Source organism: Cygnus olor, chromosome 1, assembly GCF_009769625.2.
Source record: "Cygnus olor isolate bCygOlo1 chromosome 1, bCygOlo1.pri.v2, whole genome shotgun sequence".
NCBI lineage: Eukaryota > Metazoa > Chordata > Aves > Anseriformes > Anatidae > Cygnus > Cygnus olor.
Window position 1 is genome coordinate 67,651,906 of NC_049169.1, and position 14,287 is coordinate 67,666,192.

General features: G+C 41.1%; 1 protein-coding gene across 2 annotated transcripts in view; it reads left to right on the forward strand.

Annotated features, from left to right (window-relative positions):
* The first annotated feature begins 213 nt into the window (after positions 1 to 213).
* Positions 214 to 14,287, forward strand: part of DERA (deoxyribose-phosphate aldolase) — a 55,288-nt gene continuing 41,214 nt past the window's right edge. The window contains exons 1-3 of one of the 2 annotated variants that reach the window (XM_040563824.1): positions 214 to 360; positions 9,965 to 10,062; positions 13,146 to 13,293. In XM_040563824.1, coding sequence (XP_040419758.1) covers positions 330 to 360; positions 9,965 to 10,062; positions 13,146 to 13,293 — 277 coding nt within the window. In that variant the 5' untranslated portion in view covers positions 214 to 329. The remainder of the gene's footprint in view (positions 361 to 9,964; positions 10,063 to 13,145; positions 13,294 to 14,287) is intronic. The other variant, XM_040563813.1, reaches the window with a different exon arrangement.

Genomic DNA, 14,287 nt, shown 5'->3' on the forward strand with positions numbered 1-14,287 from the left:
CGTTGTGGGGGCTGCCGGACCAGTGTACGGATAACACAAAGCAAAGGGGCGGTGGTCTCGGTGCCCCGGCTGGGGGCTTGCCTAGGAAAGGCTGGGCTCCGTGCCGGTGCCCCGGGTACCGGGGACAGCGTGGCGGCATCTGCGTGCGCCTCTTAAAAAATGGGGGGCAGTCAGGCTTCCAACCTCTGCTCCCCGGGCTTACCGCCTCGCTGGGGCAGTGCCCAGCGCGGCCCGGAGGCGCTCGCCCGGTGTCCCCGCCGCTTCCTGTCGGTGCGGGGCGGGACCGGGGAGGCCTCAGGCGGGCTGGAAAGCCGCCGGTAGCGCGGGGGATGGCGGCCAGAAACCCGGGCACCGAGCTGGGTAAGGGGCCGGGCCCGCGGCGAGGGCCGGGGAGAGACAACGCGGGTGGGGGGGAGGCAGCCTGGCGGTCCGGCCTCGGGCTTCCTTAACGGGAGTCTCCCCGGGAGGCTGGGGGCTCCGTGGGGCTGCCTCCCTCTGTGGGTCGGGGGCTGCGGGGGGCAGTGCCGGGGCTCCCCCTGCTCCCCCCAGCGGGAAGCGCGGCCCCGTGCTGGAGGAGCGTGGAGCAGCTGGGCTGCGCGCCTGGTGCCAGTCAGGCTTTTCGAGCACAGTTGTTTCAAATGTACGAGTTTTAAGTGTACGAAAAGGTGGTCGTGGTTACCCTCACGCAGCGCACTGCCTGCCCGCCTGGAGGGGCTCAGGGCAGAGCAAAGCTCACGGGGTGCATGGACATGGCATGCAGTTGAGCTGGGTCCCCTCCTGTGCCCCTTCCAGGCTCTGACTGAGCGAAACCTTTGTTGTTGGGCTTCCTTCTCTCTTCCTCTCCCCCAAGAGTTTCAAAGCACTTTTGATTAATTCAGTTTTGATTTGAAATCTGGGACTTTGCCTTTCCATATTTGTTACTTGCTCTCTGGGGACTGATCAGGTTTTTCCTGATGTTTGCAGGTGATCTTCAGTCCAGAAAGGTGGCAGTACCCCAGATAAGGCAGAGATCCTCCAATAAAGGCTTTCCTTGCCACTCCCCGGCTGGAACTTGTATTCTGCTAACTGCTGAATGCATCTCCTTGGGAAAGGAGAATTGGCCATGGCTCTCTGACTTCTCCACACAGCCACACCTGATTGCAGTGGTGGAATGAGTTGAGGTGACTGGCACCTGGAGGGGTATGATAACTTGGTCAGTGGCAGGAGATGTAAATTAAGTGGAGGAGATACAGGGTTGTGTCATGGAAGTGGAGGAACAGGAGGTCTCAGTCAGCGTGAGCAGAGTGCAGGAGGCCATGCAGCACAGGGTCACGTGGTTGTACTCCTCTCTCTGGCACAAGGGCAGGCATTTTTACAGAGTTAATATGCAGTTTGAATGATTAACCTGTGGACAAATTGAAGTTAACTCTGTTTTCGTTCTCTGCAATGACTGACGTGCAGCTCCTAAAAGTGAGCTGTCATGTTGCTCTCTGATGTGCTTATCCTTGGGCTGCTTAAGTTTCTTTCAAGTGTAACTGTCTGAACGTTATCTTTTTTGCTGACACAAATGTGTTAATAATGCAGTGGCAAACCTTCTGTCTCTGTTACAAAAAAAAAAAAGTCAGCATGCAATTTTGCACATGCGCTCCAGCTATTGTAAACTAGGCACGTGTTGTACTTCTTACAGTAAATTTAGTTTTACAGTTAATTACCTGCATGTGCAGGAACTCCATAAACTTGAATCTGAAGTCAGTTCAGTTTTATTAAACAGTTGTCATCCAACAGACAGGAGTAGTCATAAGGAAGGCAATGCTGCCAAGTATAAAATTACTGGTAGAGACAGGTGACCTCATTAACTTTTGGCTGGATCTTGCTGTACAACCATAGTGAAAGGAAAAGAAAAACTACTCAGTGTACAACTGACCAACAAAGCATAGTCTTTAGTTTATGCACCCACTAAAATAATCTTTGAGTTTTTTAACTCTTTTTTTTTAACCTTTCCACCTATTTTCTGTAATTTTCTGTTCCTGTAACTCCACTGCCCAAGAGATAGAGTTAACTTGCGTGCAAGATTATTGAGGGAGAACACAGTGGGATGGATGTCTTTAGGGCTGTACCACATGGCCTATTCCAACTGCAGCTGGTTCACCTGGAAAGGCCACTGCCCCCCGTTTATCCACAGGTACTTGTTGCCATCCCCTCCCAGTGATTTCTTTAAATCAGTTGTGGTCAAAATGACCCAGGTTGGAGGTACAGGTCATACCCTGCAGTGGCTGTTTCTAACTGCTTGCTGGCTTATGCTGGCACTTTAAGGGAGAAAATCTCCCTGCCATTCAGTCTCCAAGTAAATACACATCTTTAGTGCTATTATCTTAAGTAAATTGCTCTATCATATTTTAAGTGCTGTACCTTCGCTGGTAACAGTAGTCAAAAGGAGTATGTTAAGCCCTTGCCTTTATCTTTCATGGTTGCTAGCTATGCACATTGCTTCTGTGACTTTACATGTTAGCTTTTGAAGGTTTTGCCTGCTTGCAACAGCAGCTTTAACAGTAATTCAAATAATTTGCTCCATATCTTGCAGAGCTTTCTGTAACATTATAGGTGTTTGCTAATAGGGACACCGAGTGGTAAAATATCTTTTACTTAAAAAATACTTTATTTCATTTGAATCCTTTTCTGTGCTTCTGTTATTTCTTTGTTCAATACGTAATGTCATTATTTATGAAGTGTGTTTCGGATGCCACTATTAGAGAGCATCTTATTTATTCATGAATGGCAAACTAAACTGTTCTTAAATCATTGCATATAATGCTTCCCCGTATGATTTTTTTCCAGTAAAATAAATACATTTTTGTAAAAACCCTTAATTAATCCTTTCTTTCTTCTTATCGCTGTTCCTCAGTAGAAGTAGGAGTTTACTTGTTAAAAAGAACAGGTACATCTGAAGCAGATAAAGACACAGATTTGAATGAACTAGTCAGAGGGTCACTAGTCTAATGTACTGGCACTTCTGATATATTTTCAGTGAGACAATCATATAAAGAAGGTGGATAAGAAATTTTATAAGTTTGTCATTCCACAGGGACTGTCTGCAGAAGCATTCTTTTATACTCAGGTACATCGTGATGACTATGAGGGCTGAAAGGAATCTGCCTCTCCCCTTCTGCTCTTAAGGGCACTTGAGTATAATGGACCAGGTGCTTTGTACTTTATCACTTTTCAGAAAAGCATCAGATGCAACTTTTAATGCCACTTCAGAACAAAGTAGTGAGAAACATGAATGAGCATTTGCTTTGTAGCGTAAGCTAAGTAGTATACTCCTTTGGTTTAACTGCAGGGATGCGGGCATTTGCCACATGGTTTTTCTGTTCCCTGCAGATGTAATTTTGATGCAGCAGCTTCAGAAGTCATGGAGAAAAATAGACAGATGTCCTGTAACCTTGGGTAGAGGCAGAAAATGACAACTAGGATGTTTAAAGCTCAGCAGATAATGCATCTTGTGCATCCTGAACTTGTGCCTAGGTACAAATCTTTCTTCAGGCAGCTCAGTAGGGAGGTTGGATGGGGGAATGGCCTGAACAATGACCCAAGGTCATGTGGCAGATCAACAGCAGAATTGATTGCCAGTTGAAAAAACTACAGTTTTACAATTTATTGTATTATAAGGGGTGAGTCATGCTTGACCAACCTAATTGCCTTCTATAGTAAAATGACTGGTTATGTTGACAAGGGGAGAGCAGTAGATGTCATTTATTTCAACTTTATCGAGGCTTTTGATGCTATCTCTTGCAAAATTATTGTATCCAAGTTGGGGCATTTGGGAAGGTAGATACCTGAATGGGTAAAAACCTGTTTGGATGGTTCAGTTGAGAAGAGTATGACCAATTGACCATTACCTGCTTTGAGGCTGGTACTAGGTAGAGTGATACAGGGGTTTCGCCTGGTGCCCATCTTGTTTAACCTTTTTTTCAGTAACCTAGAGGTGGTGATAGACTTGTTGCTCATAAAGTGTGTAGACGTCACTAAATTGACAAACCGGCACAAGTTCAGCAGAGGGCTACCAAGACAGCTGGGGCCTGGAGCACTTGCCCTGTGAGGAGAGACTGAGGGAGCTAGGCTGAGTTAGACTGGTGAGGAGGTGGCTTCAGGGGTACTAACACCAGCCTGCTCATCCCTGTTGCGAGGGCATCAAGAAAGCAGAGCCAGGCTCTTCTTGGCTTGCGTGATGAGATGAAGTAAGACAACAGACTTGTTCTGAGACAGAGAAGTTCAGACTGGATATGAAGAAAAACTTCATGCGGGACAGTCAGGCAGTGGGGCAGGTTGCCCAGAGGCTGTGCAGTCTCCATCCTCGGGGGCTCTCAAAATGCAGCTGGATAAAGTCCTGAGAAACATGGTCTGAGCTCAGATTTGGCCCTGCTGTGAGCAGGAGGTTGGATAAAAGACTGGATGATAGAGATCATCCAGCCCAAATCATTCTCTGATTATTTTTTGGTGTGTGTATATATATATGAATAATGAATTACACTTGTTTTGCCAAGTCTGTTCTTGGACTATTAAAAAAAAAATCCATCCATGTTGCTCAGTCCCTCTAGATGAAGGGCCAGAAATACATTCGTTACGTTTAAATTGATATTTTTAATTATAGTTGGTATTTCTGAGCCATTTACATATGAGAGCTAGCCTGTTGGTAAGTGGCATTTAGATAATGAAGCATTGCATCCCTTTTCAAGACCACGTAATTCTGTTCTAATATATTAATATCTGGTTTTAGCCTGTACAGTGGTTCCGTTCCTTCACTGTTTCCTCTCTAACACCTTTTGAATCTGCTAGACAACTGTAATTCGAAAGAAAGATAGACGTCTCAGAAATAACTAAGTCACTGGGCAGAATGACCAAACTAGTCTCTCTGAGGAAAAGGCAGGCACAGCTCAGCAATTATGTGGCTTCTCATTACAACTTTTTTTTTTTTTTTTGGCTTTTTCCAAGTAACAATGTCCTGTCTTACTCCATAGTCATAAGGACCATAACAGGACAGCTGGGCTGCTGGGGTAAGGAGAGGTCTCCATAGGCAGGGTGGAAGCAGACGACTGAGATCTGCAGGAAAGCAAGCTCCTGCTGTTCTGCAGCTCGTGGAGCAGCCAGCCTTCTGAGAAAAGAAAGGCTCATAAGCGGTTTTCAAAGTGCTTTGGAGGATGCTGTGAGCCATTTCATCGGATCCATAGCCAAGATGATGCGACCTTACTAATGTCGTGAGCCAGTAGAGCTTATTTCTAGTTCAGAGCTCATGCCTTGGTGTCCTTCTTTGTGTACCTGAATGCTGATGACTTGCAGGCTGAACTTCTCCCATATAAGAAGGACCCATCTGAGAATAAAATAGGTCTCTGGCAAGAGTTTCTATAGGAAGGTGATTGCAGCTTCTATGTCAAAGAAGCTGAGTAACCCCCAAGCTCTAAACATCTTACTTGGTAACGAAACTGTTGTATAGCGTAACCTGATCCTGGATTTTTTTCTCTCTCTTCAGTGTTTTTCTTAGACTATGAATGGCCAGCTGGATTCAGCCCATATTCAATTGTTCAACCTCATTTCTCCACTGAAGGTTCAGGACACAGTTTCATATAAGCTTCTCCAGAAATAATAGCTTTCATCACTTCCCTTACCCATTTTATCATGTGTTTATGGTAAGAGCAGGAGCACACATGCTGTTTCTGGCACAGAAAAGGAAATAAACAGTTGGGGGGGCACCTTCTTTTGGGGACAGCGCTGCTTTGAAATGCTTGTGAAACTACAGCCTCAGGCATTCTTAACTTTCTGTTTCGCCATCTGAAGGGTAACAGCTACACATTTTCCAAAGCTTCTGAAAAGCTTAGTCTTTTTTTTTCATGAGGAATGTGTTAGGTATCTTAGATATTTATGTAATTATACTAATGAAGTGGTTTTATTTATTGTTTTCTGAGGAAATGCTTGGTATTTTTGGAGTCGGGTTCTTCAAAGGGAGGAGATGAATTTCCTGTTAAGATGTTGAATATGATTTTTTCAAATGTCTTCAGAGGAAAAAGTAAACTTGAAGAGTGATTACAGAATATTGGCTAATTAGCTATAGTGTAACTGCTTTAATTACTTTTATCCCTGAAGCCACATGACGCTGCAGATGACTAGCAGATGACTTATTTAAAAAAAAAAAAAAAGACGTGTTCACACTGCAAGGTTAATGAGCCTAATTAAATATAGTTTTCCTTATCCAGATACTAAATCATAAAGCTTGGGGGAGTGGAGGAGGGGCAGAATCCAAAGGCGGTCAGTTCTATTTCAAATAGTGGTTTTATTCTGATTTTTTCTTAATTGAAAAAAAAAAAAAAAGCTGGCATTGTAAGTGATTTTTCTGAATAGAGACACCTATATTTAAAATCTAGTGAGGTCTCACACAGTAAACTTTGAAAGTCTATTTAGAGACAATTACACTGAGATATACTTGTTTTCAGTTGCCCACTGCTTTAATTAATGGAGAAGTGGGCTTGAATAAAAGATCTGTGTCAGATAGGAGTCTCCATCTGCTGCTGGATATTACCAGAACCTTTGTCCTTCTTTGCCGTGCATTCTTTTTATTGCAGCATTTTTATTTCTCTTTGTAAGTTGCCTAATGTTTTGCATGGAGTTCTGATATTCTTTTTTTAAGTTTGTTTTGTTTTTAAAGCTGTGCACAGTTCAATATCCCACATTCAGAAAAAGACTTAGAGATCCAAATTCTGTGGTCTTTCAAGGAAACGAAAATCTCAGACAAAAATTAGATTGGGTTGCCATGCGTCAGCTACCTTCATGACTGGTCTTGAGATATTAAAAACAGAAGGTAAAATGTATTGCATGGTGAGACCGAAGGGTTTAAGCCAGTGCCTTTCATTGTACTGCAAAGAACCAAGAGTGCATATTGCTGATGAGCTGGCATATCATATGGTGACTTTCTCATGTGATTTACCACTCTGAGGAGACCAGGTAAAACTAAATTTTATATATAGGGCCTTTTGGTTCTGAACAGAGTGGTTTTATTTTATTTTTATTTTTATTTATTTATTTATTTATTCTTTTAAATGGACCATAAGAATAAGCATGTCATCTTTCAGGTACCCACTCCTTTAAAAGCAGCAATGGGTGAATATGAGTTAACAAATTAGTGGCTTATTTCACTTCCACTATTCCTCCACCTCTTTTCTCACATTGACTGTGAATTTCTTAAACATTACTTCTCCCACCACCACCCAAGCAGCATTACCCTCGATTATTTCCTTTAACCTAAGCTAATGTGCAGGGCTCCATTTCCTACACAGATTGCTCAGACCTTCTGAGAAGCTATGCCCAAAGGTCAGGTATGGCCAGATATAGTAACGGTATGTCTCTAGAAGTCCAGCACAAGATGTATCAGATTAAATCCTCTCCAAATAATAAGCAACAAAGCGTTAACCTCTCCATGGAGGCAGTTGCTGTTCTATCACTTAAATTCGGGTTTATGCCTCAATAGCCAAGAGGTTGAAAATTTTCCATATCTAATGAAGTGGATGCTGTCTTCATATTCTTCCAAACTCTGTAGAAGGCAGCTTTTATAAGGTCCAATTTCTTGGCTGTCTTCTGTAAGGTAGGAAGAATGGGTTAAAGTAGATTAACTGAAGCTTCTGGATCTTTATTAGAGAGTTAGAAGCTGAGTTCCTCACCTAAACTGGCTTCTTTGACTTTATCATATTTTCCAAAGGAGCTGAAAGATCACCGTATACCCAGTAGAGGTCAAAGGTTACCATGACAAATTGGATTATGATTAAATGATTCTACCTGAACACTTGGCACACAGTAGAAGAATCACTACACAGAGTTTGTGTTTCCTTTATTTGTCTATGTATTCATTTATATTTTCCAATGGGCTTTGGCAAGTATCACCTATGGTGGCCCCATGGGAAGAGATTAATGTTCTCTGCTGATCACCTGGGAGACTTGACCTTAAAGCAACTGCAGAAGACGTAGCTTATACTTCAGCTGTCTATGTTTATGTGGTTTACATTTATTGACATTCAAAAAGAAGGAAAGATCTAGCCGTAAGTATTGTAGCTATAGATTTTCTTGGCTGCATTCTACGTGCCAGATGAGCTGCTTGCATTTGAGACAATGAATTAGCCTGTGGCTTTTCAAACGGAGAGAATTAATGAGGGTTTGTTGTTACAGAGGTTTGCAACTTCGCTAGCTCCTCCTTTTTCACCATACAATGACTCTGACATTAGAAATTCTAAAATTCCTTCTTTTGTTTACTTCCTCTGGTCACCATTTTGAACCTGCCTGTAGGTATGGCTTATATTATTACTTGTAGGTGGTAATAGAAAAGCAGTCGTGAGGTGGCTTATAGAACAAGGCTTAGTTCAATTGTTTCATGCCTTTGTCCTGCATTTCCACTGAGTCATCTCTACCGTAAATTGGTTTCTCCAGTGTTTTCTGTAAGTCCCATTAGGAAAACAAGCTTGTATTTACACATATTTTGACTGGTGTATTAGTCCTGCACTTTTATATGTTACTAAAACTAAAAAATAGGAAGAAAAAACTCAGGACAAGATTTCTGTATGAAATTAATGATTTTGACTATCTGCTTTTTTTTTTTAAATGCAAGCTTAATACAGCAAGAAAGAATACTCCAAGAGATGAGAAGCACTTAGTAAATTAATTGATTGATTAATAATTAATTGATTACCCAGAATTATTTTCTCTTAATATCTGTACAGGTGTCCATATACAGTCCTTAACTGATGATGGTAATTGATGATTGCCACTGATGGGGGTGATTTGTTGATGGTTAGTGGTTGATGATCATTAATATTGTCTTCAGAGTATATTCATAGTTTTGTTATATGAATAATATTTAGAAGAATTAATTATGTTTTGGAATACGAGAGATTTAAAAGATGTTCTATTTTCCTTTACCTGTATCCTTCTATGAGCAGGAGGATTTGAATTTGTTTATTAACATTCAAATTTGCACCTCTAGTTTAACATACTAAGCAGAAATTTCAAGATGCAAGGGCCTGAACTATCAATTCTCCATTATCAGTTACCCTTCATTAAGAGGTAACCATTTTTTAGTGCTTCTGGTTTTGGACAGTTTCATTATTATGTAAATGTTGAGCATCCACTTTTCTGTGACTTGGTTATTGTTTATGGATTCTGAAACTCATTGAAATTGTGAGCCAGACTGTCTGCAGTGGGCATCTGAAGAAATTCACAGACGGAAGATGGGGAAACAAGTCCCCTGGGGTGCTTGGCAAGGTGAGCACTTCTGAGGCAGGCATACATCTCAGCAGCTTCCAGGCAGATAGATGTGCTGCCCAGGAATTCACTGCATTTGGAGACTTGCAGCTAGCCAGGTCCTAGTAGCAAATTCAGTGAAAGTAGCTCTAGACAAAAACAACCTAAATGCATTATTACACAGAGGTCTGTCCAGAGGTTTTGGTGCCATGTGGGATAGAGATCCTGTAATCAAAGGTACAGACGCACATGCGCGTGCGCTCACACACACACACAATGCCGTTGGATCCTGGTTGCAGGCAGACAAGCAAAGGATTGAATAAATGTTACCGTACTCTAAATCAAGAAGTAAATCAGCAAGCAATGGTAGAAGGCTGTTTGGTGCGTTTTTGTCTACTACATGTGTAATAAACTTCACAGTTCAGGACTGGAAACATAGCATCTCTCACCAGCTTTAAGTTAATTATGTTTTAATGGCAAAGAAAACATGCTGCGTGAAACATCCAGTTCACAGATCATCCCCTGACTGAAGTTAATAGTAGTATGATGTTTTGCACAGTAAGAAGTGTGCAAGCCCTTTAAAGGATATTAAAGCACAACATGCTCTTCAGAGGACCCAAACAAAGCTACAACTTTCATCCAAATTCCCACACGGTACATTAAATAACACAGAAATGGATGAGAGACTTCTTTTTTTTTCCTCCTACCCCAGAACTTGGCTGGATCTCAAAAGTGTATGTGAATCAACCTGCAGTTGTAAGGCATGCAGAACAAATTCAGAAATGGAGAACTGTGAAAGGCAATTGGCAAGTAAGTACTCTTTTTATGCATTCTGTTCCTGTATTTTTAAAGCAGTCACTCTCCCGCACTAGGCTGCAATATTGAATTTTGCTCAAGATGCATGTAAACTTAAAAGATGTGCTTGTCCATGTCTTATTTTAATAATTTGTATTTGATGATGATGGGATGGAATAAGGTGACGCATTTATCCAAACAAGTTAAAAACCTTATAACTCATGAGTGGCAAAACCGCAAATGAATTTTAGTCATCTTTATTCATGAGTGGATTAAATTGTATATTACTATCCCACCACATTTATTCTGTTTCCCAGACAGACTTCTTTGTGCACAGCCTTCTTATTTTTTAATTTTAAAGCTGTAAGATATGGTCGTGGTCCCTGTCAAGTTTGACCTACCTGGATGATTGTTGTTTACTTAAACATGCCCAACATGTGTGATTTCTTTGCTTAACTACTTCTTACCTAAAACTCAAATATCCTAACTGGCTATGGGACTTGGGAGGGTGGGGGAGCGGTGGAAGGCAGGGAGAGAAAGAAGAAAAGATGCCACGTACATTACGGGGGCTGACTTCTCAACTGCTGAGATATGGTAAACAATCAGTTATTGTCCATCTTACTATAAAATACATTCATGCACGTAAGTGACTTGTAAAGCCAGTGGTGCAAATTAACTTTTCTACAAGGCTGTCTTGTATTCATTGAACACACGTTTAGAGGGTCTTGGCAGTTACCGTCAACCTCTGCTGCCCTGCTGGCAGAAATGACAGATACTGACCTGGTGCATATTTTGGCTTCTTCAATTCATAGATGCGAATCAAAATGCAAAGCTGTCAGTTCAGCAAGGTAAGCAAATGCTGCCAAGCAGAGCAAGTAAGGCATGGCCACGTGCTGGCTTCTGCCGCCTCAGCGACAGCTCTGGCAGGCGGAGTTGGATGCAGGAATGCCATAAGCACTTTGGCAGTGTTCAGCCAAAGGCAGGGGCTGAGAAATGCCGTGGAGTAGACCCAGAGCTCCCAGCAAGCTCTCAGCTGTGGGGTTGTAACTAGTGTCCAAAGGACAAGCTGATTCCAGGTTCACCAAACAACTGTGCTGCAAGCAGAAGTGTCATTCCTCCCCTCTGTACACTGAACACATTGCTTACTTGTGACAGTGACTCATAAACTGGGAGCAGGAGGAAGGAGGCAAACAAGGAGAAATCTTAATAATGCCACTCATCAGAACAAAGCAAGAATCACTTAATTATACCTATTTTTTCAAAAAATTCCACAAAATAGTTGACATTCTGAGCTTAGTGTGTCAGGCAGCCATTCTGGATTGGCCGAAACTACCTTCAGGATGATCACAAATCTTCTTGTAGACCATGGTTCAGTGACAATTTGAGGGAACTGCGTAAGATCCTACTATAAATTGCTAGCAAGTAACTTCCTGCCTGTTAGATGAACCTGGAAGTCTGTGGTTTGAACATTATGAGTAAATAAAAGGATGGACATAAGCTGATAAAAATTGGAGATTAGCTCAGCATTTCCTGAGTTTCCTACTTGATACTAAACTTAGCAATTCAGTGTCTCTGGGTTTGGACATTATACTGTCAGTGAGAAGATCCTGAAGGTATTCTGTAACCTTGGCTATCTTCAGATACTGCATTTTAAAATACACGTTTTAAAAATACCTTTAAAAAATGAAGTTCGTACCAGTTCATGGAACTCCCTTGCTACACCTGTCTTGATGACTTTATGATTTATGTCATGATAGATGAGACAAAAAATCCTTCGAATGAAGGATAAAAGCATCCAAGTAAGAGATATATTAAACCATTTAAAGTGAAAAACATTTCTAAAGTATTATAGGGTGAAAGTAGAAATCAATTAGAAATAAGAAGTCAAGCTTAGACTAACACAGGCCAGTAACAGTTCATTACTCAGTCCAGTAACCGCAAAACAGCTTTTGGCGTAATACTTACTACAAGTTTAGAAAGGAGACTCCCATTAGCAAAGTGGCACAGGTCTGTAGGCTGGCCTGCCTCTTAAGATTTGCGGAGTAATACCTTCATGCAGAAGCAAGAAGTTTTGCTGCAGATGTTGACAAATCATGTCACAGAGCAGAATGGTCAGGGAGGCATTGCCCGTGATATTGCTGTACAGATTTTGCTACTCCAACCTCTCCCCTTGTTGAACAAGTGCCAACCAAAAGATCTCTACTTTTAGTGAAGCCATTACTGTAAATGAGAATTTACTGGAAGACCTTTAACAAATACTTCAAAATAATGTTTCAAGTTAAATTTTTGTTCAACAACAAAGCTTGAAAATTTTTTGGTTGTGCTTTTGTTCAGTGCTCTGATCAATAAGTCTTTTAAAGTTCTGTAGCATTTTCAACTAAACGCTGCTTTAGCCCTGTAATTTAGCTCTTATGCTGTGTTTTTTTTTTTTTTAACCAAATAATTACAATTTATTTTTCTTTATCTCAGATTCACATAACAGAAAGTGGAAACATCTGGAGTATAGATCCTGTTTTAAGAAGCATGGGTTCTTACGTCCCATTGCTTCCATGAGTCACTCTCACAGTAGAACAGACATAAAAATGTGCAAGTGTACAAATTGCCGACATGTACACTCATCTGGTTATTTGTGTTTGCAAACCTGTGCTCCTTTTTAAGCATATGTATAATTTACTATGCATACCAGCTTTAAAGATACAGGCATACTGCATAGCGTGGAACATACTGAAACAGTAAGGTTGTTCATGTAGGTGATGGTTTTATCCTTGTTTTAGAGAATTTAATTTGAAACTAAATGTTTTTTGTCCAGTTAAAAGTGTTGTCTGATTCTTAGAGTCCTGTTAGGTAGTTAGCTTTTGCACCGAAAAAGCTGACTTTTGATTCCAAATCCTTTCTGTACTATTAGATATTGCTTAAGACATGCAAATTTCTGCCATCCCTGTCATAAACCATTCTTTACACATCCTCCATATTATATGCCATACGTTTCCTGATTCTTAGAGTGAGAGCTAGGCTTTGGATTTCTGGATCCTTTAAGTCAGTTTGACTTTGGAAGCATAAACTGAGATACTGTATTCCTTCCTTCACTCTCTTTGCAGGCTGCTTGGCTGCTGAAAGCTGTCACATGTATAGACCTTACCACTCTTTCAGGTGACGATACTCCTTCAAATGTTCACAGAATGTGTTTTAAAGCTAAGCATCCCATCAGAGAGGATCTGCTGAAAGCCATGGATATGCATGATAAAGGTACGATCATTTTTGTTCTGTTTGCTTTGTAGAAAAATTGTCTATTTCCTCAATATTTTTTCAGTTTTCAGTAAAGCATGGAGTCAGGGAAACACGGTAAGTTATGGTACGTAATGAGCAAATTTGATTTTGAAGCTGTAAGTGGTGTAACTTCAGTGTATGTGTTTTAATAGCAGTGCATTAAGGTGTAACTAATTGAGTATTCCATTAATCTGCTGCTGTCTGTTCTAAACTGGAGAAGGGGGGATGTTCATGTGACTTTGGATTTCACACTTAGATGATGTTGCTCTGTGTTACTACCAAGTCTGCAAGTCTGCTACTCTGCCTGTTGGAAAAGATGCATTCCACACTTGTAAGAATATTATTTTTCCCTCAGAAAGTATTATCTGTTACCCACTTGTTTGAGTAATTATGGTAAGAGACATCTTTGCAGCCCAATCTGCTTTAAGGAGTCAGTCCTTTAGTGAGTGTCTGTGGTTGTGTGTGTATCATGTATACACACACTTACAAAGTTCCCAGCTAAGTCAACACAGTTGAAAGGAAAGAAGACAGCCCTTACAAACTAGTGGTAAAACTTTCACTGACGTTACTCAAGCAGGCTCTATCTGAAGTTCAAATGTTACACCCAAGACTGAACCCAATACAAATTCAGAGCAAATTAAGACTCAATATAAAACCTCTTTAAATCTGAGCAGCGCTTCTCAATTTTTCCACATACAATCACTGGTGTGTCAGTGAATGCCGTTTGACTTTTGTCCTGCTATGTTGGCCTTATGATGATCTAACAAAAAGAACAAACTTGGTGACATGTACGGCATGCTTCTACTATTGAAATATTTCAGTTGTTTTATGTGGGCATTTGTCCACCAACTGGAGTCATATGATATAAAACCGAAGGGGGAGATTAGATGTCTGGTTTCTAGCCATACATTTGAAATATCAAAGATAGTCTTTCTTTCTAGATTTATGGACTCTTCAGATGGCTGAAATATTA